At 37.6% G+C, this 24,980-nt stretch overlaps 1 protein-coding gene across 5 annotated transcripts in view; it reads right to left on the bottom strand.

Annotated features, from left to right (window-relative positions):
- LOC105059337 (uncharacterized) overlaps positions 1–24,980 on the bottom strand; it is a 113,662-nt gene that overhangs the window by 12,710 nt on the left and 75,972 nt on the right. For all 5 annotated transcript variants that reach the window (XM_010942599.4, XM_010942596.3, XM_010942597.3 and 2 more), the window contains 3 exons: positions 7,134–7,382; positions 1,328–1,443; positions 738–827 (listed from right to left, as the gene is read on the bottom strand). In XM_010942599.4, coding sequence (XP_010940901.1) covers positions 738–827; positions 1,328–1,443; positions 7,134–7,382 — 455 coding nt within the window. The remainder of the gene's footprint in view (positions 1–737; positions 828–1,327; positions 1,444–7,133; positions 7,383–24,980) is intronic.

The following is a 24,980-nucleotide window of genomic DNA, read 5'->3' as shown; positions in this document are numbered from 1 at the left end:
TTTACTTATCTTGTATTATAATTTTATATCTTTTTTTTATGTACGCTTCTTTATTTGATTAATGAAAAATAATTTTATTATAATTTTCATGCTTCTTTCTTAGTTTCTTACAATCTATTATTCTTTTCTTTTGCGTTTTCGAAACAATCAACTAAGATCCCTGCGGATATGATCCCGACTCATCCTATCTATATAGTTGTGAGTAGGGTTAATTTTAGTGTGCTACAACACACATCATCATTCATAGGTTCGTTGATTGCCAATAACCTAGTTACATTTCAAATATATATCACATGCATATAATTTTTCAATATAGTTCTAATTGCAACTTAACATGAAATTATGTGTTGAACTTACATTAAAAACTTAAGCACAAATAGGATAAGATGGCTATGTTATTTAACAGAAGTACTACGTTTATGTGAAAGCATAGCACAAAACAATAAAACATAAAAGGCAAAATATTTTGGATGTCAAAATAGACCATAGGCCAAACTAGCTGCAACAAAGCGTATTAGTTGGTACACTTTCTCAATATGGCATCCATTCTGGTGCATATCATATTGGCACATCATCAGTACACTCCCATTCCATGAGACTTGAATCCATGGATCAAAGTCATCGGAGTGATGATTTAAAATTGATTACATTTTGGCTCCACTTTTATGACATTTTAGTCATTTTTAATATGAAGAAAATATTCCCTACAAAGATTCAATACCATATACTCAACATACCTCTCACTGTCTTCAACTTCAAAATGGATCCTCTTAAGAAGTTCCATGTCGGAAGCCTCTGTTCCAGAACTCTCTTCAAGTTCCATCATCCTTGCAAAATGCAAAGTATGCAGACTTAAGGAAAGAAAATCATTTCAAAATCATTATCAAGTTGAGTAGCAATGAGCCAAGGGTAGGCCCAGAAACTCTCTTTTGAAAGCAAGACCAAATGGACAAGCAAAAAATAGAACAAAATCTAGTCCAAGAAGGGCCTTTGGCTTGGCCAATTTATGCCCACAGTTTCCAAGCAAATAAGTACAGGAACTCATGGACTAAACTAGAATGCATTAACATATGATCAGAACAATGAAGGGCCATTCATTCTCCAAAATTTAGTTAAAAGGTACCCAATCAAAGTGCTCAGTCCTATCAGCTAAGGAATCGGCTGAAGTACCTTGAGATATCTTAGTTAGCATGAGAACTAAATATATTATCAGTGTTATATCAAGTTATCAACAACATTATCCATCCTACCCATGTGAGAGATCTCTCTTTAGAAGAATGCTACCAAAAGGATATAATTAGGGTATCTGAAGACTAAGGGTTCTTACTTGACGCGAAGAAGATCAATGAGTAACTCTAAGGCTCCAAGATCCCCACAAGCTTCCCATATCGCTGCTTGAACTTCTTCATCAGATGGTTGTCTTTCCGTTCCAGATCCGACAAGCTTGAAAAATCAAGGTGAAAGTAGGAGAAAGTGTTAGAAAAACAAATATAGAGATCAAGTGACTTGTTCCTGGTGACTGCTCCTAGAGTGAAAAAGTAATAAAAAGTTAAAAACTTTTGAATGAGGATGACCTGCCGCATTCTATATATAAACCTAGCATCATCTATATATTTGACACGAAACGTACATTGCCAAAGGTTAAAAAAGGTTTGCCAAAAAATTCAAGCAAAATTTTGTAAAAGAAAAATTAAATGAAAGCATGACAAGAAAACAAGAAGATGGTAGTTATACAGATAAGAAAGTTGTATTTGCATGGACGAATATAAAAGCATAGGCCATATTTAACCACGAGATATCATGTTATTTTAAACAATGCAGACATTGCTGGTTGCAAACTCAGATGAGATAGGTGGAAGGCTGATGTTAGGTTGACAGAGGAGGAAGGTCAATGAAATGGACCCAAATTTGATGTGTGAATGCTAGAACATCCCTAGTTTTTCAGAGGTGCCCTAAATAGGAATTGGCAAAATGTTAGAAAGCACCAAAAATGGAACTCGTATATGCACAATCAAGCTGGCATGCAGAAAAGTGCTAGAGAATAATAATGTTGGCCTAGGATCAAGGCGCATGAAAATGCTGCCCAAAAACCTTTGACATCTCCAGTATATGCAGGTGTTGGCCAGCCTACAACGGCTCTAAGGTACAATACCCCCAGCTCAGAGCATTCCTTCTCTATGTGCATGATCACAAGGAGATAAACTAGTTGCATCTTTCAGTAGCCCAGAAAAAGGAATAGGAAGTGCGCAAATAGTACATATAGCAAAACAAATTGGAGAAAGGGAGATAAGAGAAGAAAAAGGGGAAATGGGAGGCTTTTCCTAGATGGCCTTTAGCCTTTCTGGTTGCCCGTATATAACCCCTTTGACATGAACAATGGGATAACAATATGATGGGAAGTAGGAAAAGAAATAATCTCTCTCTACCGAACATCCTATCTGCAATTGACAACTCAATATTCTACCTCCACATTCTTCATGTACGTAAAGAAAACCAAACAAAAACTTACCAATTGGTCTGGGCAACATGCATGTGTGTGACTTGTAGCTGCAAAGCCCACATAACAAAACTCACAAGTTTTGAAATATTTAAAATAAGAGTTTAAACCAAAATTTGCTGAAATAGTACCAAGGTCATATTGGCCAGCTATCAGTTTCATATGGTACCAATACATACCGTACCAAGCCGAGGTGTACTGAAAGATGAAGGATCGACACAAGCAGAGGGGAGAGAGGGAGAAATCTTAGCCCTAAACTTCAAATGAGGAAACCTAGGGTGAGAGAGAAGACGGGGGGAAGAGTGAGAGGAGGGGGGGGGGGGAGGGAGGGGGAGAGGCATATCTATTCAATGCCCAAAGGGGGAGGACATCGACATGGGCGTTGATTGAGAGCGATGGTGTTCGTGTCCTTGCCGATCAAAAGCAATAGCGTCGGTCTCAATGTCGATGTCGATTGAGGGTGATAGAAACGACCTTGGCATCAATCGAGGGTGACGATGATGGCATTGATAGTGATGACATTAGTGAGGGTTTGAAGAAGTGGGGAGGGAGGGAGAGAGATCGAGACACTTGGGGGTCAGGTCATAAGGGGTTCTATTATAACGAACCGAACCATTTCGATTGGTTGAACTATCCTAGTTCCTAACCAGTTCGATTCATTACACGCTCGATTTAGGATGGTTTTACATACCTTGGTTTAAAGAAATAAATAAAATTTGAAAAATAAACAAAGCCAACACAAACAATTAGAACAAGGCTTGATGCTTATGGTTATATCTCATGTTATTTAAAATCATCAAAGATACCAATATTGATGCCTAGAATTAAAAGCAACTCTTCTACATCTATAACCTTTGTATAAAGCATCTCAACAATTAGCAATTCTTTTTCAAATTTCTAAGGGATAAGGATGTTCTTTCCATTGGAAGGTATGTTTTAACTAATACTATCTAAAAAGGAAAAAGCTATATTAACAAGCTAAATAAGACATTCCTACAATACATTCTAAGAAGAATAGATTTTGGGGCAACCCAAACATCTACCACATGGACTATTAGTCTAATAGGAAAAAATTCTGTATAATATTGAATGTTAGTTCGCTAGCCAAAACCATGGTTTAAATACCATCGAAATGGGATGGTACCACTCATGGTCGGTGGATGCCGAACCGTACCGATGGTGGACCGAGATAATTCCAACCTTTGAAATCAAACACCAAAGAGGACCGAGGGGATAGGGGAAGAGAGAGAGAGGGGAGGGAGAGATGATCTCCGGAGGCCGCCGAAGGGCCACCACTAGCACTGAGGTGGTGGATGTCTCGATCGATCCAGACATCCACCACCTTGGCAATGGCGGTGGCAGCCTCGATGGCCCTCCCAGAGGCTCTCTCTCTCCCTCTCCTTGCCTCCCCTTATATCTCTCTCTCTCTCATTTTCCTTCTCTCTCCCCCTCTCTGTAGTGTCAGTTTGGGCCCGACATGGAACTGCATGTGGACGAACCAAACTGTGCCACCGGCCGACCAATACGAGCTTCGGTACTGGCACATCCAACCTGGGTACCATTAATAGCACACGAATTTAACCTAAAAATAGCACCATGATAGATGTCGGATTCTGAAATAGACGAAATTAGGAGATGTTGGCCATTATCGGCACCAAGGCTGGTATGAAGCCCGTCTCAATTAGGATGACTATTTTTTTAAAAGCACATGCATACGATGAATCGGCCATCCCAATTAGTTCTGAATGATATGAGCTGGTATCAAGGCTAGCTAGGCTGCTACCAAGCCCGTCTAGGTCAATATGATATTTTTTGCTTAAAAAAGTTGGAGGACCATGTTGGCTGCCATAGAGTGAGGCGAGAAAGACTAATTGTCCAGGTATTAAGCCTGGCACAAAATCACACTAGAATCAGAATTATCTGACTCAATCATGAAAGGAAACATGCAAAAATTATTCAACCATAGAAATATGGAAATCAAGTAAAAACTAATGCTGACTTGGTGGAAATCCATAGGACTTTTGACCAAAAACTTTTGAATCCCATGAGTGTGTTTGTGTGAGCACACAAGATGGAAATTAAGATCAAATATTGAGAAGTCAAAGTTCTCGATTGCGAATCTTTTGGGTTCTGTATCTATTTATCTAAATAGTTATAAAGTTTTGACCCTAAGTGATAGGGAATAGAAATAGAATTTATTCCTTGTACTAGCAAAAAATTCATTTCCATGATTCTGCTACAGGACAACAAATACCAACAAGATCAATATAGTCATGCAATTAGATAAAGTTTAATTCAATCCACAACTCTATTGCACACAAAAAATTTGAATTAATATCAATATTACATATAAAAAAACAAAAAAAATTGAAAAAGCAAAAAGAAAGCAAAAATATATTAAGTCTGTGTACCAGCCTTGTACTATGCACTATAGTCCCAAAAATCACTACTATATGAATCGCTACCATACCGTTGCTAGCAAAAATTGATATCACCCTTGATACCAGTATTTCCTTGGCCATAACCATAGATATTTTTTGAGGCAGCATGTCAAAATTGATTTCAGTCAAGTAAAAAAGAACTTACAAGTCATGGAGCACACAAATTTAACATGGAATTCAATAGACCTTTAACAAATTAAACATGAAATGAATTTTCACGTGCATGTTTAAGTTTCTAACCATGCTTCACTGTTTTTCCTGTATTTTATTGCAAATAATCCAACACTCCCACTAGATGTTCTTGAGTGTTGATTTCAAATGATCATAATTTCAATTCAGATGATTTTTGGGGTTTTTCAAGCACTATTTACTTGTCTTTATTCAGATAGCACATTTCACAACCAGACTATGCTTCATATTTTTACCTCTTCACTGCAATGAGTTATGTTTGATACTTAACTTTATTTAATTTTACCTTTTTTCCTCTCTTTTGTTCATAGTTGAGTTCCACTGCTGAAACTGGTAAAGCCTTTTGGAGACCTGTTTAAATTTCTCATGTTTTAAGCAGAATCCAGATTAGGCATGTAATAGAATGCCAAGGAGATTCACCACCAGTTCTGCACAAATAGTATCCCAATAATGTGGTTTTGATGGTAAGACGAAAACACTTTAGTTCAAATATTGAACAATACTACACCAAATTTGGATCAGTTGAAACTATTTTTCTCAAGCAGGTGATGGTCTTCATTTGTTAAAGATTGGATTGTAAATCCTTTCCCTTCTCATTAAGGAATTTTAGGACAGCTGTTTTAGCTGGCTGCCCTTTTTCTTGTACCAGTGCCTCACCACTCATTATCACAATGTATTCAAACACATTAGACACCAGGAATACTGATTCTACTATTTAGACATTTGCATACAAGGTTAATTGTCATATATTGTATGAAGAAAATAATAATGCTAATTTATGAGCCTAAGTTCATCTTATTTTGTGCCAGGTACACTTAAAAACGTTGAAACAGCAAGGAACGTTAATGAAAATTCTAACTTCTTTGATCCACAACTGTGCATGGCATCCACTGATATATGGAACCTAAATATATGTTAGATGAGTGTACAAGGATGGATCTACAGTATGGTTAGATTTATTTTCTAAGCAAGTTTCACATGCATTTTATTTGTCCAAAGGGTGCATTTTATAAGTCGCTGTCACCGACGGTCTTCATCAACATCTACCGTGAATCTTCGAAGCTCCCATCATGGTGGATCAAGAAAGAGAGGGAGGTAGAAGTAGGGAAATAAAAGAAGTTAGGACCCTGGGAGGGCTTGGAGGTTTATTAAAGGATTGAACCATCCCAACCGTTTGAACCATCTCGGTTCTTGATCAGGTTAGTTCTGTATAGCCTGAACCATCTTGAACCATCTAACATTGTCACATTCCTAATTCATATCATGCACTAAAATGGGAACATCTTCACATTATACAATCAACATCAAACAATAAAAAGGTAGGCATCAGATTTGTTATAAAAACATGAATTGATTGATCTTCCTATGGGGGGCAAAAAATGAGTTGACCTGACCTGACCTGGCCATCCAAGGGCTGGCTTTGGGTTAATTTTCATTGGGTAGGATCAAACTCTTTGACCAGGACTTCAGAAGGCTCTGGTACAGGTCAAAGCATTGACCTAACTCCTATCAGGGTAGAGTTCCATTGGGAACAAGAATTTTAGGTTAGGTTGAGTCGAGACCTTGGATAAGAATCTTAAAAGTAGTTGGTCTCTTCTTAACACCAATTGTATAATGTATTCTGGGAATGAGTCACTAGGAGTTGTAAGGATAGGGTTAGATAGGCTAGGTGTGTTAGTCAAAGGTTGAGCTTTGCAAGGGTATGGATGAAGGGTGTTGACATGATGTTGGGTAGGGTTGGGTCAGGTAAATATTCTCCTAACCTGTTTGGGCATCAGAATAGACCCAACCCATTGCCACAGCTAGGTCTTCTTTCAAAATATAAATCTCACATTAATTAATCAAACATTCTTTGGAATTATACTTTTGCCAACAATTGCTTCAGTTAAAAGCCATACACCAGTCACCTAGATCTCTTAATTAGGAAGACAACTGTGCAATAACAGATAGTGGCTACTAAGACAAACATGTCTAAGTAAACACACAAGTTAGACATACAACCTCACCTCTTCTATTAATGAAGCAACCAGGCCAAGCTCATGTTCTTTCATAGCAATGGTCCGTAAAGCTGTCATGAACTCCTGAGGAAAAACCAGCTTATTTAAATAAGAAGGAACCTTGCGCTGACCACTCCAGCTATAATTGCAAAGCCAACTTGTATGGCCTTCTCCATTATTTTCATTTTGGAGAGGAGATCCAGAAAAGAAGCCATGATCAAGCAAATTTCTAGGTAGAAGACACCTCAATTCAGCTTTCTGCAAGCATGAAAAAAGGACACTGGCATCAACATATCCATGATAAAGAAAAATTATAAGCAGGAGATATACCTGCCAGCCTTCTGCAAACACTAGTAAGGTTCCCTAATATAATTAGGCTATAATATATTGAATTCATGAGACAAAATCAACATAAAATGATAGATAAATAGATAGATACACACACAGACACACACACGTGTATATATACTCTCTAAAATTTTCAAAACAAAATGTAAAAAGCAAACATCATACACCATTGCACAGTGAATGCATTTATACATTACATCAATATAACCTCAAGCATTTCCACAATTGATATTGAAAGTGCATTTAAGATATCCTTGAGGTGCTACATCCCGAGTAAATAAGTCATAACATCATAGGGATAAAATAATATATCAATTGCCAGCTACTTGCTACCTCAATGTATTTCTTATGCTTGTGTAATCCCAAAATCCTACTAATCAAATATAAGTCTAGTTATTGCAATAAAAACAATACAAAATCAGTGAATGTGATGTTTGAGCATGAGATGTCATTGAGATCAAATAATTGCTGCAATAAAATAGACCAGCATTTTGTTGAAGAAAAAGAGCGGAGGTTATCCCCCACTCAGCCACCCAGGTGCAGCTGGATTTGAACCCAGGTCATCGAGTGCTAGTACCACCACCAATGACTCACCAGCTTGACAAGTTGACACCCAGAGGAGACCAGCATACTATACACAGCCTCGATATAGTACTAAGAAATGGCGTCCATTTTCTTTCTTGTTTTTCAAAATTGACAGTCACAAAGCAACAATGTAGAAATAGTGGTAAAATCTCGAACATTAACATCACTGACTCATTAAGTAATGGAGGAATCTCAATTCTCCAGTGAGATGGAAGAAGTGGTGGAAAGCAAGTTATAGGCTGATGAGACTACATGATAGTTGACAAAATCAAGCACAATTTGTGAAAGATTATAAAAAGCTTCAAATAAAACCTTCTACAGGAATCAGTGCTGACTGTACTGAACAAATGAAAACAACTGCTCTAAATGGAGAAGTTTGTTGGAACACGTATCCATATATGACATAAGACAACCTAAAGGAAGACTTTATTCCTAAATATGCAATGAACAAGCTAATAATGAAATTAATAAAACACGAAACTCAAGTAATCGAGAAAACATACCTAAATTACAAAAGGATTATTATCTAACATGTTAATATATAAACAACCAAACATCTGATCCAATATAACACAAGACGACTTGTTGTAATGCCTGCAATGTGCAAGACTGATATTAGATGTAATCATTCCTTCAACAAAAGAAGCAATCTACAGCTAGGAGCTCAACATAGGATCAACATTCAGAAGATCACTGCATCAATGGAATTTGTTTCATCCCCAAAGGTTCCTCCAAGCAAAGTGAAGAATGTGTAACACCAATCAGCAAAGAAGCATCTTGATTCTTGATGATCAGTGATCTTGAAGTGCATCAAGATCCTTTGGTGGTGATTCAACGGATAGGAAACAGCCAAGATATGTAGCAAGGACTGGCAGCAGCCCCTTGGATCAGATTTGGTGGAAAGAAGGTGGCGGCCTGAAACTGTAAATAAACAAAGATATCAGCAAGGTTAAAGCATAAAAGAGCAGAGGATCAACCAGCTGGAAGAGATTCGTAGGCCTGTAACATGGACTGCCAGTGTCTATTCTGCAACAGATCAGCTATATATGTTCTTCAAGCCTGGTAGCAGGCTGGATGCCAGGTAGGTGGCTGGTTGCTACCTCATTCCAGGTGGGTGAAACAGCAACAGCGTTTTGGGGGTATTTTCTGGATAGGATTAGGGTTTAGAACCAGGGAACGAGAAGCAATAACTGCTTATCAGAAAAGAAAAGCAGATGCAGAGCAAATTAAAGAGAAAGACAGAAAAAGGAATCTAGACTTAAGAAGGGCCCTGCACCAGTCTTCGGTATTGCCAAAGAAAAAAAACTCAGAAATGAGAAAACCAAACCTATCTTTTTGTCAAACCATCAAGAAGATAAAAAAAAAAAAACAGAGAGGAGAATTTGGGGCAGGAGGAGGGGTGCATATTAGATAGCAAAATTCTAAAGACAGGAGTCAGTGGACCACTATTGACCAAGCCATAAAGCATTCAGGTTTTGGGTCTGAGTCAACTGGGAATTTCTTTGAATGGATATGCACCATCATCATTTCTTGCTCTAGAAACTATTGAAACCTACAATAGAGATCTGCAGTAGAGCCGCAGTTTTTCATTGCTTAAAATAATACCACATCTCAGCATGCAAGCCATACAAATGCCTAATAAATAGTGTTGTTTGTTAGGTCTTGATTCAGTTAATAAGTGAATATCTATGGGTTTCCAAGATATATGGCCCTTGACAACCTTGAAAACAATAATGGCTAGTGGAGTGACTGAAAGAACAACTGCATGCAAGCTTCAACAGGCAAAAACTAATTAGACTCATGAATCATGATCACCTACCAAGCATCTAAGAAGATCACCCAAACTCCTATTAATGACTCTTACATTTGTGGATGATAGGTAGAGGAAACATGTGATTTATTATTCAACATTTTTCCATGAGATTATCAAAAAATAACTCAAAACCTAATGTCTCTATCACTAACAATTATTTGAGGTAGACCATGCAATCTAACTATTTCCTGAAGAAAAAAATTCACTAAATGCGGTGCATCGGCTGTTTTGTTGTAGGGAAAAACTGTGTCATCTTTGAAAACTATCCACCAAAACAAGAACTGAAGAATGGGCCCTAATTGGCTTGGGCAAACCTAAAAATGAAATCTATGGCAAGATCTTGCCTTGGGAGTTGTGGCAAAAGCAATGAGCCCCTTAATTTGATAACTACCCTTCCTAATCTAACACATGCAACACTGTAAAACAGTACATGCCAATCCCTCTTGAGTCTTGAGGCTAGGTAAAAACTCCATCCTTGACTATGCAATCATCATCTCATGTCCAAAGTGACCAGTAGCACTCCTAATATGCAACTTCCAAACCACATAATCCTAAAAGATGAACTAGTTATGCACAAAAATGACTACTTTCAGACAATTAACCATCTTGCATAACAAAATTTGCACTCATATCATGTGCATCATCCAAAAAAAATGTGTAGATGCCATAAAATGCCCACACATTGTACTTGCTTTAATGTCAACAAATCCGACCATATCAAAACGTGCCAAATGCAAAACAGCCACCACTCTACGCAATGCATTAGTTGCTTATTCTTAATACTAGAATAATGTTTAAGAATAAATGTGTATTCCTGAATGTAATCAGCCTAATTTCTTTTGAAAACTCAAATATCTCAAAGCTTGATGATCAGAACAGAGAATAAATTCCCCAGACAAAAGGTAATCATGCCTATAACTCAGGCCTGAACAACCACATAAAATTCTAAAAGGTACTCTTGTTGGGCCTCATTGGTTTTCCACAAAAGAATGCAGCAGGATGACCTTCATAACTCAATACACCACCTATCTGTACACCTTTGGCATTGCACATTGCCTCGAAGAATATATAAAAATCATGGACTGCAATTCAAGCTAATGTCATCCTCTCTTTAGTTTGCTCAAACACCTGGGTTGCAATTTCGGGCCATGTAAACTCCCATTTCTACATGAAAATCATGATGCAAGCCATAACCTAATTGAATCCCCTAACTAACCTCCTAAAAAAGAAAGCTACACCACAAAATTTAGGACTTTGTGAATGTTCTGAGCTTTGGGCCACTTTTCAATGATACACACTTCCTCAAGGTTAGCAACAGTCCCATTAAAACATACCACAAAACCAGGAAAAAATCACCAGATAATGCATGAAGGAACAGTTGTTAAAAATCACGAAGGACTTCAAAAACCTAAAGAATATGAGGACGCTATACATGAGGATATCATAGAAATGAACTACCAGGAAAGAACAAATGAAAAGGTGAAAACTATCGCAAGTTCTGAGCTTATCATCAAAGATAACCGTCGATGTCGAGGAGTTCGTGGATGAGAAGGCATGAAGCAAGAGATTTACTAGATGAATTAAGATTTCAGAATGTATCCTTGTTAGTAATTTGGGTCAATAATTGGATGGTGACTCATTAATTAGCTGGTTCAGTCTTTAGATATATTTATTTTCAATATTCACTATATAGTTTATATTCTTGTTATGTTCTCTTATTCTGTTGTGTTTTACTATCTGTCACGCCTCTGACACGAGATCACGAGCCAGGGGTCATGACAACCACCGTATACTCATAAAGAACTCTCTCCATAAGTATACAAGACATCTCATCACAATATCACAAAACACCAGCGGAATAAAATTCAAATAATTAATGTTCAATTAAATTGAATATCTTACAAAATAAAATTCCATACTTTTCCACCAACATCAATAAATCCTAATTTAAAATCAAGATATCGAATACTGCTTCTAATTCACTCTCTCATATCGAATCCTCGAGTCAAGCTAGTCTTCTGAATCTATAAAATTTAAATAGTAGAATATAGTGTAATGAACTAGACAACCCAGTAAGCAATGTACACTTTAGCTAGATAAATTGCTGTATTAAAAATAAGCATGTAAGGTGCGTCAATTCAAAATATACAATACTAATAAATCCATGCAAATTCGATCTTTTTAAAATTTATTTTTGTTCATAAATCAATTTCTTTCAAAATATCACGCGCATCTAGACAACCATGAACAAAATCAAAGTGTCATTGCACAACCCTCACTAGCAGGATATCGAAATACCGACGCACCTCACTGACAGGATATCAAAATATCAACGCATAACCCCCACTGACAGAGTATCAAAATAACAGCACACAATCTCCACTAACAAGGTATCAAAGTACTAGCGCACAACCCCACTGGTAGGGTATCTAAATATCAATGCACAACCCCCATTCATAGGATATTAAAGTATTAACGCACAACCACTATTGGCAAGGTATCAAAGTACCAACGTTTAACTCCCACTGGAAAGGTTCGAAATATAATCAGACTGCAAGTCAAAAATCCATCTCAGATCAGACACAAATTCACATTCCAATTGGAAAAGTCATAAATTAGACAACATCGAAATCAAATGATATAATCAATATCAAAATCAATACGATAGATCACAAATCATGTGACATATCAGGAAAAAAGGCATATTCAATAATCCAAAATACAATGTATCGAATTTATAAACCATGAATAATTCAATATAAAAAATATTTTATAATTTACTGATAAACCTAAAAAAGTGAAACATTACTTACCTCGCACGTATTCTAACAACTCCATATAATTCCATAAATTTCTTTCCAAAATCTTCAATTCATTGATATATCGTAGAATTCCACTGCTGGGCATCTTATTGAGACAACTACACCCCTTTACATAATTAAGTCCAATGATCAGAAAGGATACGAATAATCTAGAAAGATGGGATAAATGATAGTCGCATCCTACGGTCTGGGTTGGTCCAAATCATGTTAACTTCATCTGATCAAAGATGATTAAATCAGTAAGGTTTAACAAAAGTCAAGATGGAGGCCAATCACAATGCTCGATGATCAAAGGTCACCTCGATCAAATAATTACAATTAGCTCTATAAAGATCAAATAGATCAAACTGACAGAATCTGATTTCAACAAAGATGGGTGTCAGTACACTGTCTGGCGATCGCAGATCAGAATCTTTTACTAAGCTCAATCAAAAACATCGAAAGAAAGTCTTTTATTTACTTTATCAATCTTAAAGAGAGATTCATGCAGAGAGAAACGATCTAGAGAGATAATTTTAGAGAGGCATAATTTTAGAAAGAGAAAATAATGAAAGCACATGAAGAGAGAAGGGAGAGAGGAAAGAGAGAATCTCTCTCTTCTCTTTTCTTTTTTTCTTTTCTTCTTTTTTTCTTTTCTTTTCCTTCTCCTTTTTTTCCCTTTTTTTTCTTGGCAGAATAGGGGACCTCCCTGTTCCCCTTGATTCTTGAAACAGGGGAGCTTCTCCCCAACATGGCGATGGCTAACGATGAAGGCCACAGTGGTGCAGACGAGGGACCATCGATCAGCTGTCAGCGGTGACCACCAACGCCAGAAAACCAAAGAAAAAAGGGGGAAACAAGAAAAAAGAATAGAGGATTTGTTTTCTAATTTTTCCGACGATCTGACAGCCAGAGGTGTTGTCTAATGCCATAGAAAGGAGAAAAGAGAGAAAAATGAGGGTCGAGGCTTACCTTGGGCTCCAATGGCTCTCCAATCCCAAATCCCGGCGAGCACAATAACAGCTTTCGAGAAGAAACTCTGGCGATCCCCTTCGAATTAGGCCTCAGATCCTGATGAGAAGAAGAGGAAAGACCCCTCCCCCTTAAATAGGGCCGAAGGGGAGGAGTTTGACTTCTCCCCGATGGTGGTTTCCAACTCCAATCCACAGTATTCGGGAAGAAGACTCTGTTAAGGAGTCTTCTCTCAAATTTCTTTTTTTTTAGGCTGCTTTGAGATTGGTGCCATTGAGGATTGGGGTATTACACTATCATTTTATACTTAGTGTATTGATTACAATATGAATTTGTAGAGGGATATTTGGTCATGAAAAATCAAACAAACCCCATTTACCCCTTCTCTCTCCATTTTATATAGCATGCCAAAAGTAAAATTGAACTTTTTTTCCTCTATTAAGTTTCTTCTCCTCTTGCAACCCAAGGATAGTGGTAAGGCCTTCCTAGAGCGAGTCTGGATCTATCCTCCTCTCCTCTCATTTGCTTGCTATCTTCCTCTTCCCCTTTTCTTCTCTTTAGATTGCTGCAATTTCATCTTTTCTTTGCTTTGAACCCTAAACCTAGTGCAAGACAACCCCAAAGGTTTGCTGCTAATCCATCTGCCTGAACTTGATAGCAGCCAACCATCATCCTAGCAGGCAGCCTGCTACAAGGCCTCACACATTTGCTGGATTACAAAACCTCAGCATCAGGGTAGCACCCTAAAATTAGACCTAGCGAGATCATATTTCCAAAAGACTGTTCAATTAGATGAAAAGGAAGTGTAAACTGGCAACCCATATAGTTCGATGAATCGCAACAAAGATTATTCAAAGAGAGAATCAAAATAGCCTATGCTGAAATGCATGCAAAAAAAGGGGAAAAAAAACTAGCATGATGAACCATTAAGAAAGCATATATACTAAGGTTTGTTGTGCTGGTATGAGGGCCAATACTAGTTGGCCATCGGCATGGTGCGGTATGGCCCCATGCCGTTCTCTGTCAAACCCAAACCAATATAGTAGAGAGAACAGGGAAGAGGGAGAATTGGAGAGGAAAAGAAAGAGAGGGGGGAGGGAGGGAGAGGGAGGGAAGGAGCAAGAGAGGGAGGGGAGGCCGGGGGGGGCAGCTAATGCCCCTAGATGGCTGGATTTTACTCTTTGGCCTCTGCTGGATCAAAACAAGGATGACCCACCCCTATTTGGATTGGACTTTATTTTTTTTGCAATCCATAGTGAAGTCGACATTCTTGTTGCCGACTTCACTTAGGTGGCCCTCCGACAGCCCCCGCCATCAGCCCAATTCCTTTCCTCCCTCTCCCTCTTCCCCTCTCATATATATGTTGTCATTGAGAGTATAACCAAGGGTCTAAATTCTAGTACCGGAGCCCATCTTGATCTAGAGCCAGGCCAATACATTATAAAAAAGCTTAGCTCCATCCATTGACCGACTAGACTAGCAATGGCTCGACTCTTGGGGTTGTAGCTTGGAGCCACAGCGAGGCTCGAAGACTTGCTCCCACTTTTCGCTGGGGCATAGTCCTTGTTGGAAGTGGAGATCGAGGCATGCTTCATCTCCTTCTAGAAACCCTAGCAAGCCTCATAAGCTATTTAACTTCCCCACCACCCCCTTGTGTGGACGCACTCAAAAACCTCTCTCTCCTATCCTTGTTGGATCTAGGCCACAATGCTTTGCTACTGTGCTGGCCATCACAGCTAGGGATGGCAATTCGTCTTAGGGGGTCGTAAACGGGTCAACCCGTTTATGACATGACCCATGTAACCTAAACACAAACACGATTATTAAATGGGTTGGGATTCACAATTCATATACGGACTACTTATTAAACGAGTCACCCGCGTAACCCGATTATTAAATGGGTCATGTCAGATCGACACGAACACGACACGTTTGTGACACGATTAACAAAATTGACATAAAAATCCTAAAAAAAATTAAATCTGATTTTTTTGGGGGTTCAGCTAAACTACAAAAGAATATCAGTATGTATAAATTAAAGCAACCTTTTTTTGTTAGATTAGAATGGTTAGGTGTTGTTAGGTTTTAAATTGTTATGGACTTGATAGAAATAACCTTTCTTTTTAATAAATTTACAAAAATGTTAAACAAGTTACGCGGGTCTATTCCGGATTCATGAGTCAACCCGCGAATGATATGAATTTTGCAGATCGTAATCATGTCGACCCATTTTCGACCTGAACCCGCATAAGCTCAACCCGGAACCAGATTTTTCCATGTCGTGTTCCTATCGGGTTCGGGTGTCGTGTCAAAAATTGCCACCCCTAATCACAGCGGTCGCTCCTCGAGATGAGATAATAGTCTTTCTTTCTCCCTCTCCCTCTCTCTCTCCCCTTTCCTATTCTTGAAGAATAGTGCCATTATTAGCTTCGATTCTAGCAAATAACCATTGGAAATCAAGTAAGATCATGTCCCCTATTCCAACGATCATTGCCCCTATCCCTTGATTTTCTTGAAGCCAGACACTGCTGCTCCTTTTTGGTCATCCCTCCTCGACAGATCATGGCCGATGTCGAAGCCCTAGTCATAGGCGAGTGGGCTAAGGTTCAGTTTGATGCCTAGCCCTCCTTCCCTTATTTTCCTTTGTTTTTTAGCCTCTCACCGACCATCTACCATTGGTCATCACCCCCTATTGATTGGTTGTGACCTTTAGCACCACCACCAGCCACCACCAACATCTTCCCTCTTCCTATGAGAGGCAAAAAAACCCCCTGTTCTGCCCTCTTTTTCTCATTCTCATTCCTATTCTCCTTCTTCCTCTTCCTCTCTTTCTCTACCCTCTTTCTCTCTCTTATTCTCTTTAGTGATGGGTGCACCCTAGACCTAGAGAGTCCCTCCCCTATGATCTTGGTCAATCTTGATAAAAGGGCCCTAAACCATCCTGATGGTCAAGCAACATGTCAACCCTCACCTCCATCCTTGCCGGACATTGCTAGACAACATCATCATCAATTCCTATTATGTTATCACTACTTTGATCCGACCCTTGCTTCGTAATTTGTTTGGTTGGATTACCTAATCAAATTGATCCAGCCCATATGTCACCACCCAATAAATGCTTTGAAAATCAGAATGGAAGGTGACTCAATCCATAGCCAGTCCACTTATTCATCAGTCAGGTCGGTTCAACTAGCTAGTCTGATCGGTGATATTAGCATCGCAACATGCTAACATCATAAATATATTTTTTATTTACAAAAATATAAAAAAAGATAAATCAGAAAAATAAGAAAAAAAATCCAAAAATAGACAATAATCCAAAAAAATATTTCATTTACATGACAATGATCTCTTTGAAAATAATTTCATCTACCTGCCAATTAGGGCTGTTCGTAATTCAGTTTCAGACCGAAAATTGATCCGAACCAAACCGAAAAACCAAACCAAAACTGAGCCGAATATAGTTCAATTCGGTTTTCGGTTTTCATTTTTAAAAATTTTGGTTTTCGGTTCGATTCGGTTAAAAACCGAAAAATCCGAAAACCAAACCGAAATCGATGAAATGCGTCATTTACTCGTTTATATTTCCCTTTTAGTCGATTCAACTTCTTTCGATTGGACTCTTGCTCGGTTTCTCTTTTGATCCCAGCGCCACGCTGCCAGCGCTTGTTTGGGTTTTCTCGGCCACCGCCACTCCTTGTCCTCTAGCTTCTTTGGGTGACAACTGACAAGTCCTAGCCATATGTCCTCATTTTACAATTCTTCTATTTGTGGATTTTTTGATTCTATCTCTATTTACTCCTTTATCCGCTGGAAAATCTTAAGCTAGTTTCTTAGATTACAGGGTCCTGTAGCCTGTAGGCTGTAGTGCTTCTCTTAGATTTTCTCATGATGTGGTTTCATTTATTGTTGTCTGATGTTTTCTTCTTAAAAGTATTTTAGACGTATTTAAGGATGGCCTAATATTGCAATTGTTTGCTGCTGGATTTTGGATGCAGCAAGGAATCTATCGTTGGGCCAAATGTTTTCTCAGCAGATCTTCCTATTTATTTTTTTTAATATTTTATTTTTTTATTCCTACATATAGATTAATTTAAATCATCTGATTTTTTTCCGAAAAAAACAAGTTCATCGTTTTGGAATAGTATTATCTTATGCTATGTCAACCGGTCCAAGTAATAATCAGACCTGCTATCAACTGGAAACCATCTTAGTTCAACATTTTTTTTCCATTTTTCAAAATATCTTGTGTATATTTTTTATTCTTTATACTAATGGGTTATGCCTTTGTATGTCCTCTCGCCTCAACATTTTAATATAATTGTTCCTTAGCAAATAGCCGTTGGATGCCAAGAAACAGGAATCCCATATCATATAATTATTATTTTTGTTTGATTGTTCTAGTCTATTTTTTTACTCATAGTGGCTTGATATAATTGTTTAACTTTTTTTTCGGTCACTGGTGTAGACAATTGATTGAAGAGTTATAGAGTTTAAGTTCTTCAATTAAATTGATTGTGGATAGAAAGAGCTACAACCACGGACATATCAACCGAAAACTCTTGCAATGTGAGTATATCAATTCAAAATAATAATTATTTGATTATTTTTGAAATCAAATACATAACTGCTCGTGTTATGTTTGCTTGAATTTTTGTTACATGTCCAAGTTTTCAGACAACCAATTGAATTTTCCTCTTTCACTGATATTGATGGGTTGGAGGATGAGTGTCCAGCTAATACACAGCCAAGTACACAACCTAATCCTAGCACACAGCCCAGTACACAGATTAGTACGAGTAATGTCGCTATGGAAGAAAGTAGGAAAACCAAAAAGAAGCTGGCACCAAGGGTAGATTGCTGAAATCACTTCAAAAAATTAAGAAATGATAAAGGAGCGATCAGGGTGAAGTGTAATTACTGTCCAACAGAGTATGCAGCTAATCCCATTATAAATGGCACAACTAATTTGAAGAGACATGTGCCCAAGTGTCCTGAGAATCCTGACAATAAGAAAGACAAGCCCAAAACAGTACAGACAATTGAATCTTCAATCTACTAAGAAAGATGGAGAAGGAAGTGTGGGTTACTGGAGATTTGATCAGGATGCAGCCAGACAAGCTCTGTGTGCAATGATTATTGTAGATGAGCTCCCATTTAGATTAGTAAAGAAGCCGGGGTTCAAGCAATTCATATCAGTTGTATGTCCTAAATTTCACATTCCTTCAAGAATCACCGTGGCATAAGACTACTACAATCTTTATGTGAATGAGCAGAAAAGATTGAAGAATTATTTTAGAACCTTTTGCCAGAGAGTTTGTATCACCACTGATACTTGGACCTCCATCCAGAGGATCAATTACATGAGTCTCACAGCTCACTATGTTGATAAGGACTGAAAATTGCAAAAGAAAATCATAAACTTTTATCCAATTTCTTGTCACAAGAATGAGGATATAGGTAAAGCTGTTGAGACTTGCTTGATGGAGTGGGGTCTAGATTCTAAACTCATGACAGTGACCGTTGACAATGCAAGTTCGAATGATGTTGCTTGTGGATACCTCAGGAGGAAACTTAGTCAGAGAAAGAGTTGTGTAAGTGATGGGAAGTATCTACATATGAGATGCATTGCTTATATTGTTAACCTGATGGTGTGGGATGGCTTGAAGGAAGTGGGGCAATCTGTTCAGCATGTTCGGGATGCAGTCAGATATGTAAGGCAATCTCCAGCAAGATTGCAAAGATTCAAAGAACGTGTTAAGAAAGAAAAGATAGAGAGTAATGCCATGTTATCTCTTGATGTGAGCACTAGATGGAACTCCACATATCCAATGTTGAACACTGCTCAGAAGTTTAAGAGAGCATTTGAGAGATTTGCTGATGAGGATCCATTCTTTAGGTTAGAAATTGGTTTTGATCCTGGGATGCCAGTTGAAGAGGATTGGAATGTTGTGAGACAATTGGTGACCTTCTTAGAGTGCTTTTATTTAGTGACCAACCGAGTTTCAGGCACATCAGATGTCACTACCCACAGGTTCTTTTTTAAGGTTGGAGGACTTCAAACCCAATTGAACCAAATGACAAAAGATAGTGACCTTGAGTTCAGATTAATGGCTGAAAGGATGAAGGCTAAGTTTGACAAGTATTGGGGGAATATTGATAAGATGAACAAGTTGATATACATTGCAGTCTTCTTGATCCTAGACGCAAGATGGTCAGTTTGGCATTAGCTCTCCAAGGAATATATGGTAAAGAAAAGGCCAATGACTTGGTGCATCTAGTAAAGGAAGCTGCATTCAATTTGTTTGAAGAGTACAAAGAAATGTATACTCCAGCCACTGGACAATGCAGTGGTGGTGGTGGGAGTGGAGTGGTGGCTTCCAACTCTTTATCTCATGGAGAAAATGAATTTGATCCGGAAAGGATGGTGTCACAGCAATTGAAGCAGCAAAGGGTTTCCAATACTGGAGAAAGTGCATTCATTAAGAATGACCTTGGGAGGTATTTAAATGAAGCACTTGAAGATGATAGTGATCCGAACTTTGATTTGTTGTCTTGGTGGAAGATCAATAGTGCAAGATTTACCATACTCTCTCATTTAGCATGTGATATGTTAGCAATGCCAATCTCCACAGTGGCTTCGGAGTCCGCATTTAGTACTGGAGGACGTACCCTTGACCAATTCAGGAGTTCTTTAACTCCTAAAGTATTTCTCTAGTTAAAGTAAATTTGCTTTCTAGTTCTACTTGACTACTACATTTATATAATTGTTTATTGTTTCTATCTCCATTTAGAAAATCATATATTTTATATAGACTTTTCTAGTATTCTTAAATCATTTTTTTTATTTTTGTAAAATAAAGATAGTGCAAGCTCTCATATGTGCACAAGATTGGATGTGAACCACCACATGCATAATTAATGTTGAAGAAGATTTGGAAGAACTTGACAAACTTGAAAAAGATATTAATTTTGCTTCGTTGTAACCAATAATTATAAGGTTTCTTCATTAGTTAGTTATTTTTATTAATATTTATTGTTTGTTTTATTCTTATCCTAATTTTGTATTATCTAATTTAAAAACTACAGACTTTGAGAAGATTGGTACGGAGGATGTTGTTATTGATGTTTCCTAAATTAATAGTCCAAAGAAGGTAAACCTCGTTACTCCTTTAATTGTTCTTTTTTTTTATTATTTATTATTAGATTTCAAATAGAAATTATCTAGACCTATCATTAATATATTTTTTTTTCTTTGTTTAGTTGATCCTTAACGAGCCGTTGTTCGCTTTAAAGATTCAAGACAATACATCCATTCTCCTAAAGACTGTAGTTGTTTTTTTTTTCCCTTTTCTTTTCTTTCTTCCTAGTACGTACAGTTGTTTGAGCACAGGTTGGCTGCATGATGGAGTATTTTGAAATTAGGGGAGCTGTCACATTTTGTCGTGGTGTTCTATGAAGGATCTCATTTGGAAAGATTTGCTATAATTAATGCATACATATTACAACTTTTTTTTTGAGAAAAAAGTATCATTATTTTCTGTTTTTCTCTTTTGGGTATTTTGATTATGAGTTTAATAATTGCTGTCTCATGAATGTCTCTTCAGCTGCATGGCTATGACTACATTAGCTAGCATTAACAGAAACCAACTAATCCTTAATTCATATTAGTATGTAAATTATTGTTTATGATACAGTAAACTACATATAACTTTTTGCATTATTTAGAGGCAATTCAGGCGAAGGAGAAATGATTTTTTTTTAAATTTTGGATAACAACAGTTGTGGGGAACCCATCCAACAATTACAGTCTAGGAAAAAAAAATCTTGAGCACCGGTAATAACCAAGAGAGCAGAGGGAAAGAATGGGTGGGGTGGATAGATTTGGGGCCGTATTTTCAAAATAGACTCAATCTGACCTGAATGCAAAGAACCAGATCCTAGTTATTAGCTGGTGGCTTTCAGCCAATTTTCCTGGCCCAACCTAACCCTCCTAGGATTCTAAATTGCAGTGCGCTCCATTCTAGCAATCCTCCCATAAGGCCATAGCCAGTCACAGTTTATTGTTTCTCCTTGTTTTGGATATGTTGTATCAAAATGGATCATTGAAAATGAAAAAAATTGCAAAAAAACCGAATAACCGAATCGAAATTTTCGGTTTGGGTTTGGTTCGGTTCCTCTCTTATTCGGGTCAGTTTTTGGTTCTTATTTTTCTGTTATTCGATTTTCGGGTCGGGTCGGGTCGGGTCGGTTAAAACCAAATGAACAGTCCTATGGCCAATGGCCATAATACATCCTAAAGGGACCAGAGCTTGTCCACCTTGCGACCTCTCCGAAGTCTCAAGACAGTTGCCTTCACCAGCTCCAAGAAGCCTTTGTAAATCCCCAAATCTGTCCACTAGAACTCTGACTACCCTCTTGTTAGGAGAAACAAGATGCTGTGGAGCTATCTTGATGTCAACGAGTACAAGGTCCACAAGACCGAGCTCACCATTGAGACCGCTCCCAAGGCTGCAAATGTCATCGTCCAGACCATCGAGAAGAGGCAAATGCAGCATGCCGTCGCCGACCAGGATGACTGTCGAGCCAAGGAGGAGAACTAGACGATAGAGCTCGAAAGGCTAGAGATCTATGGAGGGAAGGCAGGGCAAAGCAATGGGGATACATGGATGAGAAGAGGACGGCAATCAAGGGGTTTAATGGAGATGGGAATGGCCGTCAATGGCATCCAGAGAGGGGCTAAACCATGTTGAAGTTAAAAAAAAAAAAAAGACAACTTAGATCGGACCTGCCAGTTCAACTGGTCCACATGGTTTTGCTAGTTTTTGCTGAAATTTATCCACTCCCGAGTTTCCAAACTACTTATAGTGAAGACCTATTTGGTCCCTAATCGAACCGGCTGGTCCAGTCCAAGTTTCAAAACATTGCACCCAACCAGCCTCATTTTCTTCAACTCTTCCTCCTGTTTTTCTACAATTGTTCATACCTTATCTAATTCCTGGACTCAATTTTGTCTAGGGGTGTAATCGTCTGGATGAGAAGAGGTCTAGCAAGGGGAACTATGCTATAGTCCTTAAACAGATATTTTGAAGGAGTATTTTCAGAATTTGTTTGGATTTATCTGTGTACTCATAAGCTAAGCAATGATACACATCTCCTAGATTTTTCATTTAAATAATACTATTCTTGACGTCAAATAAACTGTAAATTGATTTATATGTGATTTATGAATTTTATGAAACTATGTTTTGAACAGAAAAATAAATGTGTGATTCAGAAGTAATATTTTACAAATATTATTATATTGCTTATTGATCTTATATGAAATATGTATATTTAATCAGAATACGAGTCATTTTATTCTGTAAAAAGACCTTTGGTATGTTTTCAATTTGAAGTCGCAATTAGACTATGTTTTGATACCCTATTAGTGATGGTTATATGTTGGCATATCTATTTTTGTCAGTGAGTTATATATTGGCACATCGATACCTTACTGATGGGAGGTTACATTTAAGCACATCAATACCCTGCAAGTAAGCATTATATTGGGGTTATATGTGGACACATTGACACCTTGCCTATGGAGGTTATATATTGGCACATCGATACGCTACCAATGGAGGTTAAATATTGGCACATCAATATCATGCCAATGGGAGATATACATACGCCACTAGTGGAGGCACATTAGTACTACCAGTTGAGGGTTATGCATTGGCACTTTTGACTAGTTCAGAGCTCATTATTCTGGCCCAGTTATAGGGCATATGTGTGGTCACAATCAGAAAACTGCTAAGCTAAATTACATTATTTTGGAATTATTCTCATGGATATGAACATGAATACGGACATGATATTTTAAATTGTATTATGAATATGAACTAAGTATATAAGAAATGGAATTCTTATTTTGCCTTATATATACATATTGACTTTGCTTATATAGTTAGTATTAGTAAGAAAACTTATTTAATTTGTTATTGAATTATCTAGTTGAGGTGCTCATTACTTATTGGGTTGTTGAGCTCATCATTTGGAGTTCTCTCCATATAGATTCAAAGCATTAGACACTAATGGGAGTACTACTATGGACTATGGATGTGTGATTAGAAGCAAGAGCAGAACATACCAACATAGCTTAGAATTTAGTATTGCTTTCTTAGATTATTATTGGAATATGTTGCACGCTGTTTATTTAGATTAGTGTTTAGAGATTAGTGGATGTAAGACTCTTGAGAGCAAAAAGTTCCAGAATAGCTAGGATTTATTAGTCATCGAAATTTGAAAATTGGATTTTGGTTGCTTGATATTATTCAGCTGCGATTATTATGATATCATGATGGAAGCCTTGCATGTTAGTGTTTTTTTCTTTTGGGGGTCAAGACAAACTGAAATGACCATTAACAAGAATCAAGAGAAAAAAAATTTAAAAAAGTAGTCCTATGATGCCAAGCCGTCCATTGTGCCGAAATGCAACCATCCTGCAATGAACTAGGACAACTTGATATGGAAAACCTGATGCCCCGGATGCATATCAAAACTTGATCTCTCCCCAGTACAACATAGTATTGCCTAGATGCACTGGGTTCCTAATACTGAACCCAATAATTAACCAATAACATTACAGTGATAAGATTGAAAACAACACAAAGCACCAAAGGACAATGGTTGAACAAGATAATACATTAAGGACATTATGAGAGCCATATAGCATCAAAAGATTATTCTACCATTTTTGGAGTTCTAATAGATGGTGTGTCACACAATTTTATGAATGAATGAATGCAAATAAGGTCACATAAAGACATAATACCCTAAATCCACACAAGGACAAAAGAAGATCAAGGAAAATAAAATAATAAATACAACATCAACTCGAGCAAACTAAAGGTGATAAAAAAGAATTATATTTGAATGGGTTCAGAATAGGACCAAGCCAACACAAAAACAACAAAGAGGCTCCAATAAACGCATAAATTATATTAGGAAAAGGTAAAAAGTTATCTTATATAGAAATGGATCTAAAAATGTAGCAAGAAATGAGGTCTCAAGCTAAAATTTGATGGCCAGAATGATTAGATAGAGAGCCCTTATGCAAAAAACAATCTAGTGCTGAAACAGCAGGTCAATTTGCATTGAAATTGCTTTGCAAGGTTGATAAAGGTTAAGATGATCCTTGTCGAAATGGTTGCAATGCAAATGATAGACATAGGCTTGAGAAATTCAAGAAAAGTGCCACCCTAACAATAAACTAGCTGCCAAAATCTAGTTAGGCATCGGTTGTGTGATCCATATTCCTTTTTGATCAAACATGTCCATATTGAAACATCATGA

The sequence above is a fragment of the Elaeis guineensis genome, chromosome 16 (genome assembly GCF_000442705.2).
Source record: "Elaeis guineensis isolate ETL-2024a chromosome 16, EG11, whole genome shotgun sequence".
In the NCBI taxonomy this organism is placed as follows: Eukaryota; Viridiplantae; Streptophyta; class Magnoliopsida; order Arecales; family Arecaceae; genus Elaeis; species Elaeis guineensis.
This window is presented reverse-complemented; position numbering and strand designations above follow the sequence as displayed.